This window comes from Tarenaya hassleriana, unplaced genomic scaffold (genome assembly GCF_000463585.1).
Source record: "Tarenaya hassleriana unplaced genomic scaffold, ASM46358v1 Cleome2, whole genome shotgun sequence".
NCBI classification, from domain to species: domain Eukaryota; kingdom Viridiplantae; phylum Streptophyta; class Magnoliopsida; order Brassicales; family Cleomaceae; genus Tarenaya; species Tarenaya hassleriana.
In genome coordinates this window covers 6879298-6906287 of record NW_010965372.1, presented here as the reverse complement: position 1 = coordinate 6906287, position 26990 = coordinate 6879298, and the positions used below count along the sequence as shown (strand labels likewise).

Below are 26990 nucleotides of genomic sequence, written 5' to 3'. Positions count from 1 at the left end.
GGTGACGCATTCCTGAAGAGCTATCTGGGTTTGGTGGGCTGAACCCGGGGTTCGTGCTGGTTGGTGACATTTCACTCGTTGCAGGTCTCGTGCCACCAAAATCAGCATTGCCATTTTGGAAAGCGGCAGTTGTAGGAGGCGGTGCCAGAGCTGGTTCATCAGCTGAAATCTCAGCACCTTTCTCTACCCACCTCTTGAGCTTTTCATCATAATAGAATTTGTTCTCTTCACCAAGTTTGGCCTTTTCAAAGTGTAATGCCATGTCAAAATCAGCACAGGCATCAGAGAGATTATTGAAATGGTTTTCAGAAAAGATAGTCATGACAACGAGGATAGATATGATATAAAAACTGTGAAGATATATACATAAAACCTATATTGTTAATTAAGGTTACGTCACATATTCAGGTATATTTACCGACAAAGAAGAATTATTTTCAGGTTGAGCAAACTAGGATATGTTTTTCATGTATGTTTGTACACATAATATATATATATATATATATGAGTGTGTGTGCGCGCGCACGATCTCGGCCATCTGTGTAGTCCAAAACCAAAAAGGAAAAATCGGATTTTTTGAAGTTTCAAATATGAATGCCAAAAGTTGAAAGAGCACAAGAGAAAGCATGTGTAAATCATCCAGCTTTTACGTGATCACATGAAATGGAAAAGTACCTGGCGGCCTCTCGACCATCGGACTAAATCCACTGTCTTTTGCAGAAGACCGAAACGACTAAACCGAGATACACCAGCGGTACCTGAGTTCTTGCCTTGCGCATCACCTGACAACTCTTTTGTTGATGAATCAACCTGCAATTTGATCTTTCAGGAAAGGTATTTGCATATTTGAAGTCAAAATCCAAAAGATTAATCTCAACAAACCCACCTGCGGTGTCCTACTGAAGTCTGGTTCCGAAACACTTCTATTATGCATCTTCATCTTGCTTCCATCACCAGCCCATGCACTTATGGGCTCCATTGAATCAGATGGCATTAGTGACGACATGGCCATTGTCGACTGACTAGCCGAAACTCTACCTGTGCCTTGACGGTGATTCTGCCCATTGACCAAAGTGTTTCCCTGAGACGTTGGTGCAGGCGGTGGTAGACCACCGACAACACGATGGGCAGTGCTATCAAAGAAGTTTAGCAGTTTCCCGACCAATTTAGCAGGGGCCAGATTTGTAAACCCGCCCTGAAATCACATATTCACCCGCAATAGTTATAACAATGACTTTAAAATAAAGAATGTCTTAGTTATTTAATAACAACTCACGGTATAAGATACCTGTTGATAAACACGGATCCTTTCTTCGAGGGAGGACACGAGCTGTTTCCACATGTCCACTTCAGGGGAGCGGCCGGTTTTAAGGGACTTTTGCACCACTTGACAGTACCTGATTTTAAATGACAAACGTCAAGAAACCAAAAGGAAATTTTTATGTTCGTAATATGAGAGAAGAAGTTAACATGCTTACTTCATTGCATCTGAAAGTTTCCCAACCTCTGCCAGCATATGCGCATAAATGATCTTGTAAGGCTGGAAAAGAAGAAGCATGTACTGCGAGTTCCCTAGCACCTTTGAGTACTCATATAATTCCGTCCTCTGTTCATGTATGTATAGCCTGAGCCAATTAGGCTCTACTAAAGAGGGAAATCATGCAGCAGAAGAAACATTAAGCCAAAACAACAGGCAGAAACCTGAATAGCCTCTGGACTGGCATAGGTTCGAGGGAACTTCCAGTGATCTGATCCAATTAAACACAGTCTTGCAGTATCTGAATATGGCTCAAAGTTCATCTCCGCAATTATGTAGCAAATATGAGCCGCAGTTATCTGCATTTCAAGTTTTATGTAAGGTTTAAGCATATTCTTCAGTCCAAAAGATGAAAATACTAGCAAGTATAATATAACAGACCTCACTTCTATCCTTCCACAGGCAATCTCCGAGATGAGTAATCACAAGCTCATCATCCTTTGTTCTATTTGCTGTTATCACAGCCAAATTTTCTTCCCAGTCGTCAAGCATGCTATTATATCCGTTCTGAAATAAAATGAAAAGGAGAATAGAGCATTTTAGTTAACCTCAACGAAACCTTTGGCCAACTCAAATAGACATTTATCAACCCATGATTGTCTTCCCATACAAATATGCCCTACTAAATGATATTTCCAACTGTCCAATTCCAGAGTTAGCTCTACACATATGATCCACGATAACCAAAATATTTGCTTGAAATAACAAAACAACAATGAGCTATATCAGTAGGCCATAAACATTGAGTTTGAGGATGAAGTCCTCAGCGTAGGTTAGACTTGCAGTTCTGGTAGCTGGGAGGTCTGACATGAGCTTAATCCATCAATTTATTAACACAACAAAAGGAAAAATATTACAAACATGGGTCAATAGAACAATATCAAAAGTTAAAACAAAGACTTGAATACTATTGACACGTCACCTGGTTTTGATGAGACATAATCGTAGAGCCATCAAGTCCACCATCACTCACATTGTTGCTGGAGAAAACTTCAGCTGGTTGCCCAGCAATGAGTAGGCATAACGTTCTCAAAGGCGATCCAGCTGTTAGCTGGCGAAGTGCCATTTGCTTCACGGTATCAACATAAAACTGTGTTTTGTTGGTATTCCACCAGATAGAAAAAGCAACGATGTGAGTAATCATCCAACCCTCATTTAACACTAAAGCAGGATTATATTAACTATGAGTGGAAGGAAAATAAAGGAAGTGGTTATGGAACCTGTTCTCCGAGTTGAGCTGCAATAATAAGAGCAGGTCCCCATAACTGGCCTTCTTGGGCACATTGCAGAGCCTCCATCTTTCTACCAGAAACCAAAAGATTCTGCACTTCTGAAGCAGCCGTCTGGAAAACACATATAAGCTGGTCAACAAACTTGCACGTATCAGATATTAGGGAAGAGGCGGATACTGAGCGCAACATACCTGCAACTGTTGCTCTGGTGGTATATGCTGCAAACAGTGGCTAAGAGCTCCATACATGCTGTGGCCCATGCCTTTCTTCTTGGTCGATGTGAATAGCTTAGCCACTGCTGATTCTGGAGAATCAGACTCCTGTTGAGAGCCAAAATCCAGGCATGTAAAACATCAGAAAGTAAATAAAAGACAGAGACAGTAGGGCTGAAAGACTTAGCCTTAGATAATATAGAGAATGCACGGAAAACTCCACATCGCGCATCTAACGAAATTCTTCCAATAGATTTTTCTTTTCCTTCCCAGGGAATGAAACAGATATATGGGTGTATTCCAATAGCAAATAGCAAGCACTAGCACAGGAAACAATAACAAAAAACACTGTATAGAAATTTAACTAAGAATGTCAGAGCATTGCCGTGGTATTCCAGCGATATGGAATCGGGTACTGACCACGGTAGTGCAAGACCCAAGTTCAATTTTCTCAATTTCCAAACATATTACAAATAAAAGAAAATGAAAGAAATAATGCTGAAGATGACCATAGACAAAGTGATATCCGATGCATCTGGCCGGAAAAACCACCCCAGATGTCAGCCCTGAACTAGCCTAGAGATATTAGTTAAAGATAAAACCAATATCAACAATAAGAAAATTGTATACCCTCACAGTTGTGTTGGTGCCAAAAGGAGATCGGAGTTTTCCATAGTGCTGACAAGCTATCTTTAGCAGTGAAAGTAGCAACTTTAGTAATTCTCCTTTCCTATGATCTGGGCCTAGAGATTCACAATTTGGCATTCTTTCATCGATCCACTTATGCAAGTCTTTGCTGCCCACGCTTCCACCAGCCAATGGACCAGGAAAGGATTGATGGCAAAGGGTACTGAAGTAATTAGAAGTCCCTGCTCCAAGACCTGGCAAATTATCACTTCCAGCAACAGCTTCCATCACATTCAAGATGGATATAGAGTTCCTGCCAGAAGTCTTCACACAGAACATGCATAAAGAAAACAGGTATTAGGTGATATAATGGCATATCATATTGACTTCAGCAAATTCTGGATACATGTGCATCAAATGAATAAATTTGTATAAAAGAAGCAAAAAAAAAATTTCCCTGGAAGAAGAAATTTATCTTGTCATTTAACATCACCAGGATCGAAACATCATACAGGTCAGGGCAAAGACATCAAAGGCTCTCACCTGGCTTCCAGATGATAAGCTATTATCTTTCATCAATATTAGTTTTCCACCAAACCCAAAAGTAACAATTGCATGTGGTGGACGTCCATCCGGTGATAGTCCAGAACTGGGACCATAAGGAAACTGTTGAATGGGCTGAAATGATTGCTGAGGTACATTTAAAGATTGTTGACTCCCATAGAAGTCAGTTGAGAAACCCATTTGCCCACTCTGTTTCATATTAGTCACACTGAATTGCTGGTCCAAATTCATATCAGGAACAAAGGTATGAGCTCCATCCAAGCCATTTGTCTCAAATTGGCCTTGACTTGCTTTATCATATGAATGATATCCGGAAGAAAGGTTGTCAACAAAACCATTAGAACCGTAAAAGTTATCTACTTGTTGGTTTCCATTAAAACCAGAAGCCGTCGCTGAGAACGCGACTGTCCCAGTCCTAGCTGGAATTTCAGGCTGCCAAGAATTAGTAATCTCATTACTGTGGGTTCCGTTATAGTTAGTCCAGCTGACATGTTGACCTTGGCTACCAAGATCTTCAGAAGAAATCTTATCAGCCTGGCCATTTTCACTAAGCATGGTGCCTGCAATATCATTAGAATACCCATCAACGGAACTATAACCATTTTGATTTTTGAGGTCATGAACCTGATCAGCTGATTGAGACAATGCATTGTAGCTATCCAGTGCACGCCATTCTTGAGCAATTGTGTCGTAGTACCAGCCTGGGTATTGAGGATCAAAAACCATGTGGTCTGGGTAGCCACCATTAGCTTGGGAATCCTGATTCCAATTAGAGATGCTCTCTGTTGTGCTAGTCTCAGCTATTTTACTCACAACAGATGGATTGCTTTGCCTTAAGTAAGCAACCTCTGTATTCCTGTCGGAAGCCTTGCCCCAAGCAGTAGTCAAATCGCCATCATTCTGTAGAGAATTCATGCTCTGCTCATGATTATCTACTTGATACCATTGCCCAGTAGCTGGATCATATTTCCATCCCGGATACATGTTCTCCCAATACTGATTGTCACTGGAATCCTGTCCGTTAGCAATCTGATCTACGGGATTACAATCATTAACCGATTTATCTGAGCCAATATCTTTAGGTTGTGTGATTCCCATGGCAGTATAGTCTCCACAATTTGCACCATCCTCCGTATTTCCAGGAAAACCTGCAGCGTTATTTCCTAGATCACCGAAGAAATCCAATCCATCGTGTCCAGAATTATCCATGGAGTCAGCATAAAACGCGTTCCAACCCACCTCCTTAACCCTGGAACCCCCAGATCCATTTACACTGCTAGCTTCTATTGAATCAGATCTCGGCAGAGCTTCAGCCTCCAGCCCTGACCCTTCATTTTGCAGCTCCATCACTCCGTTACCCTCCACTGCTAATTCGTTTGATGGACTCAACGAATTGGATTCTACCATGAGAGGCTCTCTGTTATCATCAGCCTTTGAAGCCGATAGATTGGCCTCTTCCCCCGCCGATGGATCACTAACCTCTTTCTCTCGGTGACTTTGTTCCTCGTCACCAGAATCATCAGCAATGCTCAGATTAGCGAAAGAGCTCGTGTTATCAAAATTAGTTCCATCAACCGGTTTTGCAGCACCAGTAGACGGGGAAGACGGCATTGTAGGTTCGAAATCATCCTCCACCAGCTTGTCGAAGAAATCCTCATCCGTCTGATCCTCCATGTTGAACGGAGGATTCGAAGCCATCTAAATCGGAAAGATAAAGAAAGAAAGACACAAAATCTCCTGAAGTCCGGATTCCTCCGACAGGAAAATCACCGCCAGATTCGTCGATCCGCCTCCGAATCCACTCCTATTAGAGCTCATCTACAGCATTCTTCCCCCAATCCAGAGAGGTCCTGACATCGAGATCCAATATCCAGAAACCTAAATCCACAGAAAACGGAACGAGATCTAGCGTTAGTACAATGTCCCGAGGCGATTCTAAGAACATCGAAACTGAGATGAAACAAAACGCAAAACAAATCCGCCAGTTATCGCTCCTATGTTACGGCCAAGACAGCATGTACGAAAAAAATCAAATTACAAATTACAAACTCACCAGATTCCACGAAGAAATCCCAAGTAACAGAAGATGAGAGAGAGAGAGAGAGAGAGAGAACAGAGAACACAAAAAAAAGGAAAATCCTTCGCCTTTCGCCCTCCCACCCCACCAGACGAGACAGAGCGCGATGCGTATTTTCCTTTTAATAATAAATTTGCATTTAATTTGTGTCTGAAAATGCATCGCATATACAAAGTTTGCATTGCCTCTGATGTTTTAACATTTATAAATCGTTTGAAATAAATTATATTACCATCAATAACCATTTTCAGTAACAATTCAAAAAAACTTGTTTTATTTTAAATCGTTGCACCTCTCTCTATTAATATTGCGATCTTGCCGAGTGTCGGACAAAAGAATTGTTTTTTTTTTACAGTTTTATTCGTAATATAAAACTCAGAGAAAAACACGCATTAAAATTTGGCGATTTTTGAAGGCCTTATTGAATATGATGAGATTATATATGTAAATAACCAAATAACTTGTAAGAAAACAAAAAAAAAATCAAACGGTAATAACATATTACATATCAAATATTCTACATATACCCATCCCAATTTTTTTTAATTAAAAAAAAAACAGAATCAAACGGCATCTAGATCCAAAAGATGGACAATTTATTATCACTCGCGTCTTAAAAGAAGGCATCTTTGCAATAAAAACACCACAAACTAATAATAGAACAGAGCATCGGATTTCACCGGTCATCAAACCACAAACAGATCTCGTTCCTGGGTTTTTTTTTTCGGTCTTGGATCAAACAACGGTGTTAGAGATATGAAGCAAAATCCAACATCTAATAAAAGAATTCTCTTTTTCAGTTCCATCTGATTAGCATGATAGCATCTAACCACTCAAAGCAACTGTTCTTCCGACAACATGGCTGACACTACGCTGCAAGCTTCGTCGTCTTCCGCCGGCGGAGGCATGTTCAGATCTAGCAGACAGCGGCGGAGCTTCGAGCTCCGTCTTTTTCCCGGCTTCTTCCCTTCTTCTGTCTCCTCTGGTTTATCAAAAGCGAGTTTTTTCAGTTTCGCGTCGAGCTTTCTTGCATCTCTCGACAGCATTATCAAGCACATGGCTAAATCCTCCTCCGGCGAAGGGTCGGATACAGAACTCGCCGGCTCCGGCGACTCGGTCGTCGAATCGTTCGAGTTCTGACCCTTCTCCACGTCCTCCTCTTTCTTTTTCTTCCTTTTCGGCTCCTCTGCGTTTCGACCCGTCTTTATCGTCGTCTTCTTCTCTGTTTTCTTCGACCTACGTCTCCTGGTTTCAACGCCCAATTTCCGGACTCGTTTCTGAACCGGGTTTCCGGGTTCGGGTTCGTTCTCTTCCGCGTTGACGACGGATGACAGTCTGGAATCAAGATTCGCGAATGAAACCGCGGGATCCGCGACCCGGAAGCTCTTTCTCGGATTCTCTCGCAACTTATAGCTCGGAGATTTACCGTCTGGGTCACCGAAAGAGGAAGACGAGGAGGACGCCGACGACTCGTGATGCGACTCGCGGAGTCTCCTCCGAGTCGGCAGAGATGCGACTATGTGGGACTTCATATGGCCTCCAAGAGCTCTGCCATTTACGAAACTCTTCAAACAGAGCTTGCACCTGTGCTTCTCCATCAAGACAGTAACAGAGGGAATCTCTGTATTTGTTTTTCTTGAATCTTGTTTACTCTCTCTCTCTCTCTCTCTCTCTCTCTCTGAAATGGCTACAGAGGCTTTGGAGAAGGGATGGAGGTTGGGAACTTAATAAGAGTAGGTAACAAGCATTCTCCTCTACACACACCCCCAAAAAAAAAATTATGATATTTTGGGTCATTAAGATAACTAATAATGATGGTACGTAATATCCACTTTTGCCTATTTTCGTGAAATTATATAAAGCAAATGAGAATCTTGCCTCGGTTCAAGCGAAGCGAGTATGAGTTCGCGTCACAACGACCAATAATACCAAGACTACACATAATTAGATTCAAGAATAAATGGAAGAAAGTAAGAAACCGGTTATCTTACAAATTCTCGATCGTAATTATCTTTTTTTAAAAATATTTTTTTACAAATTATTTAAAGGGTTTTCCACAATTTTTGGTCGTCGTGTAATTATTTTTAAAAAAATCTTTTTGTTTATATAGTGTTTCTCATGATTGGCAAAATACACGTTAGTTTTGGTCAATTGGGTAATTGAGTATCAAACTCGGTATGAGATAGAGATTTTGCACTCCCATTTTACCGGTTTAATCACGAACCGGTTTAATCACGTTAAATACATGATAGTTATTATATAAAAAAATAAGAAAGTTAGTGATGGTCATGACAATAATAAGTATTCTAGTAAAAGCATGTTCCCTGTATCGCATTTTGAAATTTCCAAGCGCGATTAGATTCTAATCACAACCCCCAATGCAAAATATACGAGTATTTCCGTCGAAAACGATCAAATATGTCCATTTAAATATATGCTCTTTTATATAGATTCCATATGTGTGTTGATTAATTATTTAATGTGATATGATTAAGAAAGAGCATACTTACATGAATCGTCACGGAAATTGTTGGTCGGCATTAGATGATAACAAACTGCCTATGATACTCGAATATAGTAGATCTACATTTCACCTTTTAATTTTTTGTTTCTTATAATCATTTGTTGTTCGAAAACTATGCAAATAATACATATAGGAAGATATATTCATTAATATGATTATGATTACCATATATATTATATCTAGAATATTATGTTGTATTTTTTTTTAATATATTAACGTGTATCTTGTAATCAACAATAGAAAAATATTTCCCCATTAATAATTACATAATAAAACCAGTGCCGCTTATTGTTACAAACGTTGTTCATAAAATTTTACTTTTGACATGTTCGTTACCGTATTTAGGACTTAATTTTATATAATACATCCAAATTTGGGTGATTAAATGGTAAACAATATGCAAAACATATTTTTTATTTTTGGTTCAAATTCAAGTGTAGGAGAAATATTTATCCGAATTTTCATGATGTTATGACAGATATAATTAGGCAAAATATTTGGTAAACTGAAGCGGATTTAGGGTAGTAGTAGTTGGATCTTGAGTAGAGGAAAAGGTTTCGAGTACAACAACTGTTAGTTTGCTTCAATCTTAATGTCTGAAAATCTCATCGTCATCATCATCATCATTACTGTTTCACTTATTTATTTCCCGTTTATGCCACTATTAATTGTTATTTTATGTTTATCATCATAACCCCTAGCTATTAAGGAGAATCAACTAGATAGAGCCAAATCTGCTCCCTTGTTATTTTAACTTATTTTGTTTCCTTAACAGTAGCTTTGTTAGTTCTGTAAGCTTGTATATATATCATTGTATCAATTGTCAATCAACATAAGTGAAAACATTTTATTCACAATTATATGGTATCAGAGCATCTGTCGAAAGACTAAAACACCCATCAAACCCTAGCCGTCTCTTCCTCCTCCTCTCTTACTGACGACAGCCATGGCCACCGATGGAAGCTCCTCATCCCCTCCTCTCTTCCCACGGATACAGTCACCCCGTTCAATCCGGAAAACCCTTCCAAAACGTTGATCAACATCAATGTTTCGAACGTATCCAAGCTAACGGCAACAAACTACATTCCCTGGAGTGTTCAAATCCAAGCCTTGTTACAAGGCTACAACCTTGCCGGATTCCTCGACCAAAGCAGCGCCCCTCCAGCCACTGTAACTACAAGTAATGTAGTTACCCCCAACCCTGCATATGAGTCATGGTTTCGTCAAGATCGACTCATCTTTGCTGCCCTTCTCGTCTCTCTCTCCACCTCGTGCCAAGCCATTGTTGCTACTTCTCCGACGTCCGGTCATGCGTGGCATACACTAGCCACCACTTACGGTCGTTCAAGCCGAGGCCATGTGAAGCAAATCAAGGAACAATTGCGACGCTTCACCAAGGGAACCAAGACAATTGACGATTATATGAATTTCTTCAAGGTGAAGTCCGATGAACTCGCACTCCTTGGAAAACCGATGGATCACGAAGATCTAATCGATCTCACACTTGCCGGTCTTGGAGATGAGTACAAGGCCATCAAAGATGTTGTTCAAGCCAAGGATACCGCTATCTCTTTTGTTGAACTTCACGAGAAGTTAATCAACCATGAAGTGGATGTCCTTGCCTCGCAATCATTAGTCTCGGAAGTTCCTATCACAGCCAATGCTGCGACTTTCAAGCCTCGGTCATCGACTCGCCCATACCGTCCGCAATACGAGACTCGGCCGCCGAAGCACTCTCACAATGGTCCGAAGGGTTACCAAGGCAAGTGTCAATTGTGTGGTGTGCAAGGTCATAGCGCGAGATTCTGTCGTCTTCTTCACGGTGGTTCCGGCATCCTCCCGAATCCGGCACCCACCTATGGTTCGGGTCAGTTCCAGCCGTCTCCCCACGGGCACCCTTACTCCGCTCCGACTGTGAATGCAGCCTCTATTGGTACAGCCAATCCACCGGCATGGCTGCTCGATTCCGGGGCATCCCACCATGTCACAACCGACCTTGCCAACCTCTCTCTACACTCCCCATATACCGGCGGTGATGATGTGGTGATTGGAGATGGATCGGGCCTTCCGATCACACACACTGGTTCTATGTTACTCCCCTCTTCCTCTTGTTCCCTTTCACTTCATGATGTCCTTTTAGTCCCAACCATGCATAAGAACCTCATATCTATACACAAACTCTGTCTTACTAACGGTGTTTCGGTCGAATTTTTCCCGCACTCGTTTCAGGTGAAGGATCTCAATACGGGGGCACCACTGGCAAGCGGGTTAGCTAAAAACGGAGTGTACGAATGGCCGACATCAAACCTGACCGAAATCACCCGTCGTCCCCATTCAACCTTTTCCGCTTTTTCTACCGTCAAGACCACTTTGTCCGAGTGGCATTCTAGGCTAGGTCATCCCTCTTTTGATCTTTTAAGAAAAATAATTTCCGGGTTATCTCTTCCGTTGTCAAACCCGTCGAGTCAATCGTTGTTTTGCAATTCGTGTTCTATCAATAAAAGTCATAAATTACCATTTTCTATTTCCACCGTTCACTCGTCCAAACCTCTTGAAATAATTTATTCCGATGTGTGGACTTCTCCAATTGAATCGTTTGATGGTTACAAATATTACGTGATTTTTGTTGACCATTTCACTCGATACACTTGGTTTTATCCTTTAAAACGCAAATCCTCGGTCCTTGACATCTTCCCTCGTTTCAAACTCATTGTCGAAAATCGCTTCCAACACAAAATTGTCTCGCTTTACTCTGATAATGGTGGTGAATATCTAGCCCTCAAAAATTTTTTGTCGAGTCATGGTATCTCTCACTTTACCACCCCTCCACACACACCGGAACACAATGGCATTTCCGAAAGGAAACACCGCCACATTGTGGAAACGGGTCTCTCATTGCTATCACATGCATCTATCCCTCGAGATTATTGGACATATGCGTTCCCTACGGCGGTTTATCTCATAAATCGCCTCCCGACGCTAGTTCTACAATCTCGATCTCCCTTTGAAACCCTCTTCGGGACTCTTCCCAACTACCAAAAATTACGTACTTTCGGGTGTCTATGTTATCCCTGGCTTCGTCCTTATTCCCGACACAAACTAGACCCTCGTTCCGCTCCATGTGTTTTTGTTGGATACTCTTTATCCCAAAGCGCATACTTGTGTCTTCATCTTCCGTCCCGTCGCCTATATGTCTCTCGGCATGTAGAATTTGTGGAAAACCAATTTCCGTTCTTGTCTCCTCCTCGAGTCCCTTCTCCTACCGAACCTACCACTTCGGGCACATCTCTTCCAAGCCTTGTTCCGTTTCGGCCTTCGTACACGCCGCCTGCTTCAATGGTGTTTCCGCCGTTGGATCCGACACCGGCTCACAGTGTGGTGTCACCCTCGGCAACATCGTCTCCGGCCTCCTCATCTGAACCCGAGCCTTCCCCTCATCTCGTACCTCCATCGTCACCACCACATTCTATCCAAATGTCAACTGAACCAGAAACCAACATTGAGAACCTATCTCCCCCATTGGCCGAAACCGAACCTCTACCACAAACATCTCGAAACACACACCCAATGACCACACGAGCCAAAAATAACATTTCCAAACCATCCACCAAACTCACCCTCACCACATCCCTTCATTCCCAAAGTGACATAGAACCGACATGTGTGACTCAAGCGCTCAAAGATCCGAAGTGGCGACATGCAATGAACGACGAGTTCAATGCATTGCTCCGCAATGGAACTTGGACATTGGTTCCTCCTCATCACTCCTATAACATTGTCGGGTGTAAGTGGGTTTTTCGGACTAAACGCCTTTCGGATGGTTCCATTGACAGGTTTAAGGCTCGGCTTGTAGCAAAGGGATTTCACCAAAGGCCCGGTGTGGATTACACCGAAACCTTCAGCCCCGTGGTAAAACCTACCACGATTCGGGTGGTTCTAAGCATCGCTATATCTCGTGGTTGGCTCCTCCGGCAACTTGATGTTAATAATGCATTCTTACAAGGCTCTCTTCATGAGGATGTTTATATGTCACAACCACAAGGGTTCATTGATCGGGACAAACCTTCTCACGTTTGCAAGCTACACAAGGCACTCTACGGCCTCAAACAAGCCCCGCGAGCGTGGTACAAGGAACTTTGTCAATTTCTCCTTCAATCTGGCTTCGTCAATGCACTTTCGGACACGTCTCTATTCATCCTCCATCACGGTGCTATCTCGATCTACCTGCTCATGTATGTCGATGATATCATCATCACCGGCAATGACCCTATGGCTGTCCGCAAGTACATTGACATGTTGGCTTCTCGGTTCTCATTGAAGGACCTCGGCAACCTGTCCTATTTCCTTGGTGTTGAAGTCACCCACACTCCCACGGGTATGCTTCTCACTCAAGAAAGGTACATTACGGATCTCCTTACTCGTCATATGATGCAGGATGCCAAGCCAACGAGCACACCCATGTCCTCGGCCACCAAGCTCTCCCTCCTCTCGGGCTCGGCTCTAGACGATCCCACACAATATCGCCAAGTTGTGGGCAGTCTCCAATACCTTATGTTCACTCGACCGGACATTGCCTTTACAGTTAATAAGCTTTCTCGATACATGCATCGTCCCACTACGGAACATTGGCAGGCAGTCAAGCGTATCTTACGATATCTTGCGGGTACACGGGCTCTTGGTGTTCTCTATTCCCGCACGAATACGATGTCATTACATGCCTACTCCGATGCGGATTGGGGAGGTGATCGTGATGACTTCAGCTCTACGGGAGCATACATTGTATATCTTGGCAGCCACCCTATCTCCTGGTCCTCGAAGAAGCAGAAATTCGCAGCAAAATCTTCTACGGAAGCCGAATACAAATCGGTTTCGACGACGGCCTCCGAAGTTGAATGGGTCATGTCTCTCCTTTCGGAACTCCGAGTACCAATTCCTTCGACCCCGGTAATTTATTGTGATAATGTTGGAGCCACGTACTTGTCGGCTAATCCCGTGTTTCACTCTCGAATGAAACACGTTGCTATTGACTATCACTACATTCGGGGACTTGTGGAAGCAAAGAAGCTTCGAGTTACACACATCTCAGCCTCGGATCAACTTGCGGACACACTCACGAAACCTCTCTCTAGGCTGAAGTTCGACGATCTCCGACTCAAGATTGGACTCTCATCCGCGTCCATCTTGCGGGGGCATATTAAGGAGAATCAACTAGATAGAGCCAAATCTGCTCTCTTGTTATTTTAACTTATTTTGTTTCCTTAACAGTAGCTTTGTTAGTTCCGTAAGCTTGTATATATATCATTGTATCAATTGTCTGAGCACCATACGGGACTGCTCAGTGCGTAAATCCGACGGCACAATCAACATAAGTGAAAACATTTTATTCACAATTATACTAGCATTATTTATTACCCCCCAACTCTTCGTGACGATATGGGCCTTTTGGGTCAATTCAACTGGGCCTTATGTACGCTGTTCTGTGAGGATCAGAAGAAACCAATAAATTGGTGGTTGGGCCAGGGTCTTTGATCGGGATCGAATATGGTAGTATGCATACAAAAACGACATGGCCTCATCGGTAATACTTCTCCACTCATTTCGATTTCAGGTTAACTCTTTCATAATCTCCATCTGGATATAGGTTATCTAATATCTCGTGTTTTGTCGATTCCAAACTCGCATAAAAGAGGAAAATTTTACGGTAGGTGATAACCAGCAAACTCAAACTTATATCATGTCTTATATAATGAATCCAAAATCATGATAGTGTATACCGGAAAAAAATATTTACGGAATATTTTATATAATTATTTTAAAACTACATGTCTTGATTATGCGATATATTAAGAAAAAAATGTCACAATAAGTTCAGCAACAGATGCTGTTTGATTTTTTTTTCTTTTAAAACTTATAGTTCATCATATTATATGCAATTTACGCATATGATCGAAAACAAAACTTGATCGCGTATTTCCCTGAGTTTTGGCTACCAAAAAAAAATGGAAAAAATCGTTATGTATATGCAAAACTGAGTACAAATATTGACTGCATTTGACAAAAAAAAAATCGAGATCAGGATACATTAAATATAAGCAAATTGACTACAAACCAAATTAAATAATCAATTAAACGTCACCCCTGTTTTCGTCCATTGTTATACGTTGAATGTTAAAAGAAGATATATTCCCTGCCTCTAACGATCATAGAAAGTTAGAAACAGTAGCAAATGGAGGAACAGAAGAGAAACGGTCAAGCTCCCCGACAAGAATCTTCCAGTTCCGGTTCCGCTCCTCCACGTCTTCTCCGTACCCATCAGGGAACTCAAACGGAAGTTCGGGTTCTGTCCGTACAGTTTCTGTACGCCCGCCACGTCATCAACCGTCAGCTCCAGTTTCTTCGTTCTCGGCCTTAGACTCGGGTACATCACCGCCGTCTTCACCGAGCTGTGCCCCAACCCCAGCACGTGCCCTATCTCGTGCGTCGCCACAGACTCCAAGTCAACGGCCACGTCAGACTCCGTCCTCCCAAAGTCAACTGCCCACGTCTCCGCCGCGTCCAGGTGCAACCTCCCGTTTTCCGGCGCGAACGCGTGGCCGAGTATCCCGAGAGCGCCGTCGAACGGTTGGCCGTCACCGTGGTCGTGTCCAAAAAATCCGATCCTCACGTCGGCGGAGCTGTAATCCTCCACCTCCGAGAAACTCACCGGAACCACCTCCGCCCACCGTCCGAAAGCTCGCCGGAAAACTGCCTTGACGTCGTCGGAGCCGAGGTAATCGACTGTGTACGTCTTCGAGAAGGCGTATGTTAGACGGATAGGGCTATCACGGTTCCACCTCGGCTTACCGCCGAAGTACGTGTAACGTCGCGTTGCATGGATTATACTATCGTCGTGTAACGTCTCGTCGCTAACGCCACAGCGCGGTGACGAGATCACCGCGACGGTATCGGGGTCGAGTTTGCCGGTGATGGGTAGGCCGAGGGTCTTCTGGTAGAGAGAGACAGCGGATTCGAGGTCGCCGTCGAACACGTCGGAGAATTTGGAATCTCCAGCGGAGTTGGTGAGGTAACCGAACCGGTGGAGATATCTCTTCAGCTCCGACACGCCGTTGACGCGGCTGCCTTTCTCGACATCGATCAGACGGCTGAAATCACGCCACGTGTCGTTGCTTATGCGGGTCGTCTGGGATGCCGTCGTCATCGTCGTGGACTCCGGTAACGATTCAGCCGGAAACCGGCAAGGGAAACAGGACGCGACGAATAAGAAAAAACAGAGCAAGTTACAGAGTTTCAGAGCCATGGGTCCCTGGTTTTGCGGGGGGCGGGGGGAACCCGAAAAGGACAAAAAAATAAAAAAAAAGAAAGAAACTTTTGGTCGAAGTTAAAGATTCTGATAGAACCAGAGGTTTGATTGAATCAAAGCGGCAAAGGTATGATTAAGGAAGGAGAAAGTTGAAGGGACAGGGAGAGGGAAGTGGAGATTCTGCCGTGAGTGTGCCTTTTTAATCCAAGATTCTGTCTTGGGGCTCCACGGTTGGTTTCACGGTTGAGGCATATTTCCTATTTTTGGAAAATATATTTATTAGTGTTATTAAATATAGTTAATTATTATGACCATTGCGTTCATATTATATACGCAATACGTATCGTTTCTCGTTAGTTAATTGAATTTATGGAAACTTGTTTGATGTTAAATTGCATCTTTCTGCTATCATTATGGATATGTTCACTTTCCGTACATGACGATTATCGATGTTCACTTTCCTTTTTTATTATTTCACGTGCGCAAACACTATAATTTAGTGTAAGATTCATTATTCGATACGGTGTTTAATTCGGTCGTACTCATCAACCTTCGGATAATTGATGCAAATTACAGAGTTATTCGAGATATATATCAATCCCTGATATTTTATCTCTCTCTCTCTCTCTATATATATATATATTCCGATAAAATATTAAAGCTTTCGTATATATCTCTAATAAAACTATATATTTAAATATGTAAATTAATGGACTAGTAAATGTGTGATCAACATCAATAACAAAGTATTTATTCAAATACACGTATTTTTCAGGTAAATACCAAAATTAATACACAACGATCGCGCGTTGAAACATTTGTCGAGTAGCCTAAGCGGGTGAACAACATTTTACAAACGATATCGACTGATTGAGATAAATATTTAGAATGGATATTGGTTCGTTGGAGCTTAGTTGATAGATTTATTCGGTTTGTTGACCAGAATTAGGTGACGATCGTTTTTTTTAAATGAACTGAGGAAACTTGCATGAAAGGACAATCCCTCCGAATCATACAGAGTGTTTACGTGAGTGATCCGCCAAACACATCCAAAGAGTTCCTCTCCCATAAGATAAGGATGTTGGAGTTGAACCATTACGACATTACAATATTGTTTGTATGTATGTATGCATGTATGCATGTATGTATGTATGTATGTATGTATGTATGTATGTATGTATGTATGTATGTATGTATGTATGTATGTATGTATGTATGTATGTATGTATGTATGTATGTATGTATGTATGTATGTATGTATGTATGTATGTATGTATGTATGTATGTATGTATGTATGTATGTATGTATGTATGTATGTATGACATGATATGTAAAAGAAAGGAGACATCCTTTTCATAGCGCATAAAACATATATATATATAAGAAGGTGACGCGTTCCATTATGAAACTGGTTACTTATGTTTCTTCTGCCTAATCAATTCTCATACACCACCCATCTCACTCTCACCACATCCTCCCTTGCACCTTCATTTTTTTTTTCCACACTAACCTTCTTTTTAATCTCTTGAAATACTTTCATATATATAGTCCATAATCAATTACTGATGGATTCTTTATTGTTGCAACTAATAATTAATTTATTGTTTTCAAAACCAATGGACCGGCTTCAATGTTATATTTTTCTTATGGTAAAATGTGTAAATTCACAAAAAAAAAAATGGCAGTAACGAGGAAGTTTGATTTTATGGTAATTGAGATTAAGATTATTGTTAGAGATAATTGATGTTTATTATCGTATGGAAATTAAAATCGTTATTCGACCCAATGATAAAATGTCGCACAAAGAAAACATATATATATAATGAAATAACTCCGGTGGTTGAAATAGAGATGGAATGGAGAAAGGTGTAATCTGGGAGGGATTAAGAGCATTAACACAGTCTAAGCCAATGAGATTCATCCACGTTGCGGTAATTACGTAACCGAAGGATTATTTATTTATTTATTTATTATCCCAGATATTATAATACCCAATCGTTTTTTTTTTATGTTGTCTACTTCTGAAAAAAGAAGTGTAATTCCAGGAAAAACTGGTTAATGACAAATTTTAATGCACATATAATTATAGACACGTGTCCAAACTATAAACATTTGAGATTAAATTGTAATTTAAAAGAGATTAAGGCGGGGGATTTGGGGAGTGCGTAATTACGTATGGGCTTTGAAGTTTTATTGATAAAAAGGCAAGGCCTATTAATATTTTGCTTCAACAATCAAAATCATATTCGGCCCATCAAATTCCACCCATTATTAATGTACACAATTAAATGATATCATATTGTATTATCCATCAAAATTATACATGTTAAAATTTTACCCATATTTCAAATGAGTTATAAATATTAACCGACACAGCGCATTTACTTCTGCAAAATACATTTTCGAATAATAAATACTACTTTTTGGGAAAGGGTTAAAAAATATCGCGATATAATATTCAATATACTCTATTCATTTCAAAATTAATGTCATTTTTCACAATTTTTAAGAAATTAAAGAAAAAAACAAATGTATCCTCATTAACTCACATTATCATTAATATTTTATTAAAATTAAATATTTTATTTAAGAGTAAAATTAAAAATTTTATGAAAAAATCACTTAAAAAGTCTAAAATAACATCTATCTAGTAACAAGATAAATTTTATAAAAAACGATATCTATTAGTAAAGAGAGAGAGTAATAAAATGTATTTTGTTATTTGGTAAACATGTGAAAAGCGTACTATCAAGTATGATATGATTGCATTATAATCGAATAACTAAACAAATGAGGAATGTTTAAACAATTATCCACTTGCTTGGATCCATACAAATCTAATATATTCAGGGACTTGGATTCAAATATTAAATCTAAATTAGAATAATAATAATTATTATTTTAATCATAAAACGGGGTTGACTTGACTATATTGGTACTGACTGGCTACAAAATTTGCCACATCGACCACCAGATTATATCTCAATTAATGGTGGGTTTAATTAATATTCCAGGCCATATAACGTGGCCTATTAAATTACAACAACGGGAAGTTGCACCATGGGCTGACCACGTGGCATGGTAACGGCCCATTCACATTTCTCGTGTCATCACGTGACCCTCCCAACTACTACGGCTTTTTTGTGCACTTGATTCCTCAGATTCTCATGTGATATTATTTCGTATAATTATACCGTAGAAGTCGTAATGCATTAAATAAATAAAGGAAAAAAAAAGGAGAAACACTAAATACATGAAAACGTACAAACGAAATAATAATAATGACATTATGACACTTTGAAATAGTTGGCCTTACGGTCATAGAATATAAGCTTATGACCAAATAGTTGTCCAATACTCGTTTATTTGCTCGCTTAAAACCTTATAATAAAATGGACCTACAATTACTCTTACACACCTTTGTAAGAGTCCAGAAAATCCAAAATTGAAAAATAATAAATTCCCTCTGCACGAAGTTGTATATTCGATTTTTTCTGAGATCTGAGTTTATTTTAATAGTTTAATTTCGATTGGTTTATCCGTTCTGCATAGTTAGTCGGCTATTGCGTGGAGTCGGGATTTACTGTCCGAACTACCGTCCGATCTATAAGATCGATCGGTGTCTGGTCTGAAAGATTGTGCGATGGTTTTTCCGTCGGTTACAATTTTTTTTTTTACAACAGTCAAAATGTTTTGTCTGATCTTTTTTTTTTTATGGTAATATTTTGATCGTATGTGTAGATGGCATGACTTGTTTATCGGTCCGAATATGTTTTGGTTAATCATTATATGAAAAGAACAGTGACTAATAGTTGAAATGAGAATTTTACTCAAATCACTCACTTGGGTCGCACCTATTTCACCGTACACCACTGAATTTTTTCTTTTTTTCAATTTTAACCCACTTTTCGGTTGAAAAAGTCCAAAATACCTTTTTTTTTTTATTTTTTGCGACTTTATTACGACAAAATATAACTGATATACCACTAAAATAAGACAGATGATTTTTTTGCCACTTTTTTAGAATCAATTGTAACTATATTTAGAATTAATTACGAAGTCGTAATTACGAGTTTTCGAACGGGTAAAAATTGTGTATTCATTAAGGGTAATTTTGTCTTTTAAAAAAAGTGTTATGTTTTTTTTTTTTGTACACGTGAAATAGATGCGATTCAAGTGGGTGATTTGAGTAAAATTCCCAGTTGAAATAGCCACGTTACAAAAAATAATAAAATAAATATGCCCAATCATATATTTCCATTTTCATAACAACTAATAAAAATACGATGCCGTTTTGGGGTTTTATTGTATTAATGACTCGAAATCTTATTTAGGTCCCAAAAGGGGGGAAAAGAAGCATAATTTATGGTGTTAAATGCATTAGCGTAGAGAAAATAAATATAGGAACAAATAGAAAAGGAGAGGAAAGAAATAGGCTTTCGCTTTCCCACTCTCTCTGCTCTTCCATCTTCATCATTTCGAAAAATCTTGAGCTACAGAGAGATCCTCACGATCACTTTGTTTGCTCATCGAAAACCCTCAATCCTTCGATCTGTCTGGCCTTCGAGCTGAGCACTCTTCTTCCTTCTACGCATCGGAGCTTCTTCCGGAGTTTTTGTCCGGCCGACACCAGATTCAGCGGTTTCCCGATGCTCGCCGTGTCGGGGATGGCATTATCGTGAAATCAGTGATGAAATTGGTGGGGAAGGGTCCTTCGTTGCTATGGGGGTGATCGATGTGTGGAGGTTCAGCTTGAGGCCGCCGACGCAGCACCCGAACGGCGGCGGAGGCGGAGGAACCAAGAATGCGTTCTGGAGGTGGCGATCCTCTGCGACCCAACCCAGAAAACCGGTGCCATGGACGCGGCTCTGCGGCTTCATGCTCTTCGCCTTGGGGCTCATCTCACTCTTCACCGGTCACATAGTATCGCACCTCGAGTGGTATTCTCAGCAGCTGGGCAAACGGAGCTTGCTGGTAAATTTCTTAGACTGCATCTTCACCTAAGTTTTCATTTTCGTAGTTAAACTGAAATCGTCACTGTTCTTCTGCTTCATTTCGTGTCGAATTGCCGCCTAGCTCGGAGAATTTGTTAATAATCAGTCTTCATCCGCTATCGAATTTTCACCAACGATCTTTGGTTGAGTACGGGCTAAAAAGATGGTCCGTGAACTACTGTTCCCATTAACCTTCGTGTGCATGTTTTTCAGGATATTAGCCGCCGGGAACCTATTAATATATGGAAGTCAAAATATTCTAAGTTCTTCTACGGATGCAGTGAAAGAGGGAAAAACTTTCCTCGTAAGTTCTTCGACGTTTGGTTTATGATTAGTGAATAGGGTACCTTTCTAAATTTGCACACGACTTCTGGTTGGGAATGTTAGGATTTCATTGGTTAGTTTGAAGTAGAATCGGTTCGTGGAAGTGGAACTAGAGTGTCTGAAGATCCTCTGGTCTTTCCTCATGTAGATACTCAATTCTCTTACATTTCTCTTCCTCTTCTCTGGGTATGCAGCTGCTGTCCGTCAACAATCCTCCAATGGGTTTTTGCTTATTGCAGCAAGTGGGGGGCTGAATCAACAAAGAACAGGAGTAAGTGCTGTTTCTCTGGTTCAAATGCCCATGCTGTGTATTATCAACGATAAAGGCAATAACAGACAGAAAATGCTGAATAAAACTTTCATGATATATTGCTTTTTTTCTTTTTGAGTTTGGAAAAAAACTTCCTTCATCCATGTCTGGGAAACCAAGTTCAGCTGATGTCTTTTGTGTTTGTTTGGAAAATTAACTGTTTTCTGAGCAGATAACCGATGCGGTAGTTGTGGCATGGATTCTAAATGCTACTTTAGTTTTACCCGAGTTGGATCACCATTCCTTTTGGAAGGATGACAGGTAACTAGGGCCGAGAAGTACGCCCAGCCCAGTACCATATCAGTTTCAGTTTGTTGCCCGAAACACCAATTTTAGTGACAAAATTGCTTTGCTCTGTGTGCAGTGACTTTGCTGACATTTTTGACATGAATTGGTTCATCTCTTCTCTCGCCAAAGATGTGACTATAATAAAGAGAGTTCCTGATAGGATCATGCGGTCGATGGAGAAACCTCCTTATACCATGCGTGTCCCCAGAAAATCTCCTCCTGAGTATTATCTTGATCAAGTATTGCCAATTCTCTTGAGAAGACGTGTAAGATCATTTCACCTGACTTTCAACTTGCACATTGTCATTCGTTTATATGAAAGGGGGGTGTTATGGATGTTTGTTTAGTGTCAGTATTCATTGCTACACTTTATGACTTCCTATATTGTCTGGCAGCTATATGCTTGTTTTTTTCCCCGGCTTGCAGAATTATTTTTCTTTCTATGGTTTGGTTTCATTCTATGGGCTATGAACCTATTTCTACTTCTTGGATGTTGCAGGTTTTACAGTTGACGAAGTTTGACTATAGACTAGCAAATGACCTGGATGAAGAGCTGCAAAAATTGCGGTGCAGGGTCAATTATCATGCTTTAAGATTCACAAAACCTATACAGTCACTTGGGATGAAAGTGGTCAAGAGAATGCGAAAGATGGCCAAACGTTTTATAGCTGTTCACTTGAGGTTTGTCCTCCTACTTTACAAACCAATACGCCCTTGGAAACTAATTTTGTTGTCTCATGCAATGTGCATTATGCCTCACTTCTAGACTACCAACAGACTGTGAGTAAATATTCTTGGAAACAGTCTTCTATGGTTTTTCTCTGCTATCATCTATTTCATTTTTGTAATTTAATCTGTACATCTGCATGTTTCCGTTTTCTCTGCTAATAAACATATTGTTCATAATTGCAGGTTTGAGCCTGATATGTTAGCCTTCTCCGGTTGTTATTTCGGCGGGGGTGACAAAGAGCGAGGCGAGCTGGTAGAAATAAGAAAGAGATGGGACACATTGCCCGTGAGTTAACCAAGCTCTTTGATTTCTCTAATTTCATTTCCCACAGATTCTTTGTGATTATGTTTGAGATGCGTGTATCAAAGTCTTTTTTAGTCATTCTTACCATTTTCTTCTTATCGTAGAACAGTGTTGAATGAATGTTTCCTTTATTAGCCATTTTTAAGTTATAATATCTCTATTTTGTAATAAATGCAGGATTTGAGTCCTCTAGAAGAGAGAAAGCGTGGGAAATGCCCTCTAACTCCTATGGAAGTGGGCTTGATGCTGCGTGCTCTTGGTTTTGGAAATGATACGTATATTTATGTTGCATCTGGAGAAATTTATGGTGGAGAGGAGACACTGAGACCCCTCAGAGAGCTTTTTCCAAACTTTTACACTAAAGAGATGCTTGCCAACGATGAGCTCAAGCCTTTGCTTCCGTATTCTTCACGTCTTGCTGCCATTGACTACATTGTTTGCGATGAGAGTGACGTCTTTATCACTAACAACAACGGAAATATGGCCAAGATTCTCGCAGGCCGAAGGTAAGAATGCTTTAAGTTGTCTGTTTTAGCATTTCTTAATTTCTATTGATAGAATTATTTTTCTGGTTTTGGGGTTGAACGAAGTTGAGTATTATCATAGAACCACTTAACATCCCTTTCGCATGATGTTTCATTAAGAGTGCTTTGGTTGTGAATAAGATTCCACAAAGCCTGATAAACATTTCAAATGGGTCCAGATACTTGACTCACATCTATAAGACTTTGACTATAATCTATCGTCATATGGATCTTAGTTTTGCGTCTAAAATTTTGATTTTGGTGTGTGATTGTTTGTTTCAACAATCGAACAAGTTCCATCGAATCTTGTGCTTAAATCACTAAACACTTCCTTTGTTTGTGAATAAAGGAGGTACATGGGCCACAAGAGGACAATCAGGCCAAACGCGAAGAAGCTCAGTGCTCTGTTCATGGACCGTGAAAATATGGACTGGCAAACCTTTGCGAAGAAGGTAAAAGCTTGTCAGCGTGGATTCATGGGTGACCCAGATGAGATCAGACCTGGACGTGGAGAGTTTCACGAGTTCCCACAGCCTTGCATATGTCAGAGACCTTTCTCCTACGACAAACCCATCAATGACGAGGAAGAAGACAATCTAGATGAGGATAACAACAGCTCACAAGGTCTCAACAACACTAGCCCCGGGCATGAACGCCTGTCTTCACCAGAGGACGAGCATGAGGAAGTTTTCCCGGACTAGCCTTTTTACCCCTACTCTTTATGTGCTTCACCGCAAGGTTTTTACTGCGCGGTTACCGGACATTACAGTGGCCAGGTAGGTAATAATAAACCATGTTTGTTTTTTCTTATGAGAACACAGACAGAGTCCATGGTAGGTGCATAAAACTATGGGCTAAGTTTCAGAAAGGAACTGTCAAAAGAGTCTCATATTAAGGTCATGGTATAATACCAGATTATAAACCCTAGCAAAGGAGCTGAGAGAGAATTGATTCAGTATCTAAAAACAGTTTGTTTGGTTTCAGGTGATGCTGGGGAGATCAACCCACTCAGGTAGTATAGGAGAAGACAGTTTCTAAGGAAATGTTCATAGATTAAGAGAGATTTTGTATCCAAATAGAGAGGTAAACCCTCGTCCCCGGTAATTGTAATGTCTCATTTGGTCTGTTCTTTTTTTTTTTTTTGGAACTTTAGTCGCTTTTCCCTGTATCTTTCCTTTTTTTTTACGTGTAAATTCCAGCTTTTGGCTTCAGATTCTCGTTTTTTTTGGATCTCAAAAAAGAAAAAAATTGTGTTGGAAACTTCTTGTTGAATTATATTAATTTGCCTGCATAAACACATTTTGTTTTTTTATTTCTTCAGTTTCTGTCCTATTCTCTCACTTTGCAAGTAAACAGATTACAGGAAGCGTGAGTTTCTTCCGTTTCTGTCCTATTCTCTTCAGATTTCTATTAGATTAAAATCCACTAGAGCTTAAAAACGTGCATAAATTTGGGACAGAATAGAATTTAAATAAACCAAGAGCTGACACCTGGAATAGAATAAAATTGGATTAGATTAAAGTTAATGGGCCTCACAGAGATGGCAAAGACCAGTCATAGATATGGGCCCTCAAACATGAACTTTTGCCCCCAAACCAGACAATGGGTTCAAACTTCGAACTCTAGATTCACCGTTAAAGGTCCATTTGAGAATCCCACGCGTTCCAGATTACGTCCACGTGTTCTCTTATCATTGGTCCATTCTTGAAACAGCTCCCACGTCAGCCAAGACAGAGAACACAACAGCCGACGACTCGACTTCCTCCGACCAAAGTGACGAAAAAAAAAACCCGACGAAAAGACCAAGACAACAAAAAACGATAAAAATTAAACATCTTAGAAGAAAAGTATGACGTCAAAAGACTACGACAACAAAAAACGATAAATAAAGTATCTCAGATTCAAAAGGAGGCATAGAAGAAAAAACATAATACTCGAAATTGTCAAAAATTCCTGAAACACAACAGAGACGTCCAGCCAATGCCATGGAAAAGACTGATACGAAACAGAAGCAAATCCTCAACGGTAACGGCGGAGGGAGAGAGTGTTGTTTCTCTTCCAGGTGGCCCTGCGAGAGGGACGGTTCTTGTGGTAGAGGTGCCCCTTTCCACGGAGTCCTCTGTTCTTCTTTCCCTCTGACGTTAGCCCACGAAGCTCACGGTGTTTGTGCACCGGGTTGCATATCCAGTTCATCCTCGGGTCATTCCTCACCGCCTTGTGGGCCGGGTCTACCAAAATGACCTCATAGTACTTGTACGTCGAATCCTGTTAAGAGATTACACGAAATGTGTAATGATAATTCACATGTTTTTTTATGTTCAAGACTCGGTTCATAATTTATGTCACAGAAGAAAATGGTAAACGCTAAAAAGGAGATGAGATAGCAGACCTCATTGATCCAGTAGGAGTTGAGGACTCTGAGACCACCCAGCTTCCGGCCAGCACGCTCCTCAGCAACAGACCTCTTGCTCCGCTGGAACTTAAGTTGGGTGACACCCTGGTTTGTGGGCTTACCATACACGATACCCTTCGGCACTGGCCTCTTCCTTCCACCACGTTTCACCCGAATTCGGTACACCACAAACCCCTTACAAGAATTTATTTAAAGATACAAATTATCAGATAACTATGCCAGTGAGGACAAAAACAGCTAGATTCAGGCAGAGAACACAGCTTGGGCAAACTCATGTAGCTGTTCATGGTGGACGCATTCAAACATCTACACACGCTTCATAAAGAGAGCACACATATTGAATATTCCCATTAAAAATCTACACAGAAATGACAAACCAAGTTCCAAAAAAATCAATTCAACAGCCCGAGAACGACCCGTTCATGCGCTGAACCTGACGAAAATTAACATAGGCTTTTACAAGATATTTAACGAGTAGTGCGATTACAATTTCTCAATGAACGAGACATAAGATCAGTAATACATCAGGTTTCAAGAGATACAACAACAAAACAAAAGGATCGGGATATGAACACTAACTGACCTGTTTAGCCTTGTATCCCAGACGACGAGCCTTGTCAGGACGAGTAGGTCTCGTGACACGGACAATGGAGGGTTGCTGTCGGTACTCCCAGCACCTCACCCGCTGCAGAAACCTCATAACATCCGACTGCTTCTTCCTCCATAGCTCCGAAACGTACTTGTACGCCCCTATGTTTCATCAAAAAAGCCAATCAGTTTCTCAGAACCACCAGTTACAAATCAGCAATAGAGAAAATCCCAACAACAGATACAAAACGCAGAAAACACGTCCAGCTGCAAGGAAATCTAGATCGATCGAACAACCGACAGAAAGAGATCAAAAGTGTGCATCAATTACCCATTTCGAGAAGTTCCACAGAGCTGCAGGAACTAGGGTTTCCGCCAGAGAAAGATGGACTAGGGTTTCTACGATTATAAAGGATTAGAAGGTCGAGAGCCCTAACGACGT

General features: G+C 40.7%; 5 protein-coding genes across 5 annotated transcripts in view; 1 reads left to right on the top strand and 4 right to left on the bottom strand.

The window, feature by feature from the left end:
- LOC104813329 (protein transport protein SEC16B homolog) overlaps positions 1 to 6356 on the bottom strand; it is a 7762-nt gene extending 1406 nt beyond the window's left edge. Inside the window, exons 1-13 of the mRNA XM_010540893.1 lie at positions 6226 to 6356; positions 4152 to 6050; positions 3612 to 3932; positions 2961 to 3089; positions 2758 to 2880; positions 2460 to 2627; positions 1919 to 2044; positions 1702 to 1836; positions 1479 to 1606; positions 1289 to 1397; positions 887 to 1195; positions 676 to 810; positions 7 to 241 (exon numbers count right to left, since the gene is read on the bottom strand). Coding sequence (XP_010539195.1) covers positions 7 to 241; positions 676 to 810; positions 887 to 1195; positions 1289 to 1397; positions 1479 to 1606; positions 1702 to 1836; positions 1919 to 2044; positions 2460 to 2627; positions 2758 to 2880; positions 2961 to 3089; positions 3612 to 3932; positions 4152 to 5870 — 3637 coding nt within the window. The 5' untranslated portion in view covers positions 5871 to 6050; positions 6226 to 6356. The remainder of the gene's footprint in view (positions 1 to 6; positions 242 to 675; positions 811 to 886; positions 1196 to 1288; positions 1398 to 1478; positions 1607 to 1701; positions 1837 to 1918; positions 2045 to 2459; positions 2628 to 2757; positions 2881 to 2960; positions 3090 to 3611; positions 3933 to 4151; positions 6051 to 6225) is intronic.
- A 466-nt stretch (positions 6357 to 6822) lies between these two features.
- Positions 6823 to 7977, bottom strand: LOC104812776 (zinc finger protein ZAT4-like). The gene has a single exon (XM_010540113.1). The coding sequence runs from the start codon at positions 7845 to 7847 to the stop codon at positions 7083 to 7085; it is 765 nt and encodes a 254-aa protein (XP_010538415.1). The 5' UTR covers positions 7848 to 7977; the 3' UTR covers positions 6823 to 7082.
- Positions 7978 to 14831: 6854 nt separating this feature from the next.
- LOC104812775 (metalloendoproteinase 1-MMP) lies at positions 14832 to 16380 on the bottom strand. The gene has a single exon (XM_010540112.2). The coding sequence runs from the start codon at positions 16068 to 16070 to the stop codon at positions 14967 to 14969; it is 1104 nt and encodes a 367-aa protein (XP_010538414.1). The 5' UTR covers positions 16071 to 16380; the 3' UTR covers positions 14832 to 14966.
- A 4112-nt stretch (positions 16381 to 20492) lies between these two features.
- LOC104812774 (uncharacterized protein At1g04910-like) lies at positions 20493 to 24810 on the top strand. The gene is made up of 10 exons (XM_010540110.1): positions 20493 to 21048; positions 21282 to 21372; positions 21587 to 21663; positions 21875 to 21963; positions 22067 to 22256; positions 22490 to 22671; positions 22903 to 23005; positions 23201 to 23529; positions 23897 to 24323; positions 24532 to 24810. The coding sequence occupies exons 1-9, from the start codon at positions 20797 to 20799 to the stop codon at positions 24246 to 24248; spliced, it is 1665 nt and encodes a 554-aa protein (XP_010538412.1). The 5' UTR covers positions 20493 to 20796; the 3' UTR covers positions 24249 to 24323; positions 24532 to 24810.
- Positions 24811 to 25362: 552 nt separating this feature from the next.
- Positions 25363 to 26968, bottom strand: LOC104812773 (60S ribosomal protein L15-1-like). The gene is made up of 4 exons (XM_010540109.1): positions 26880 to 26968; positions 26544 to 26710; positions 25937 to 26134; positions 25363 to 25812 (listed from the first exon to the last, which is right to left on the bottom strand). Exons 1-4 carry the CDS (start codon positions 26881 to 26883, stop codon positions 25567 to 25569), a joined length of 615 nt encoding a protein of 204 aa, XP_010538411.1. The 5' UTR covers positions 26884 to 26968; the 3' UTR covers positions 25363 to 25566.
- Positions 26969 to 26990: the final 22 nt, after the last annotated feature.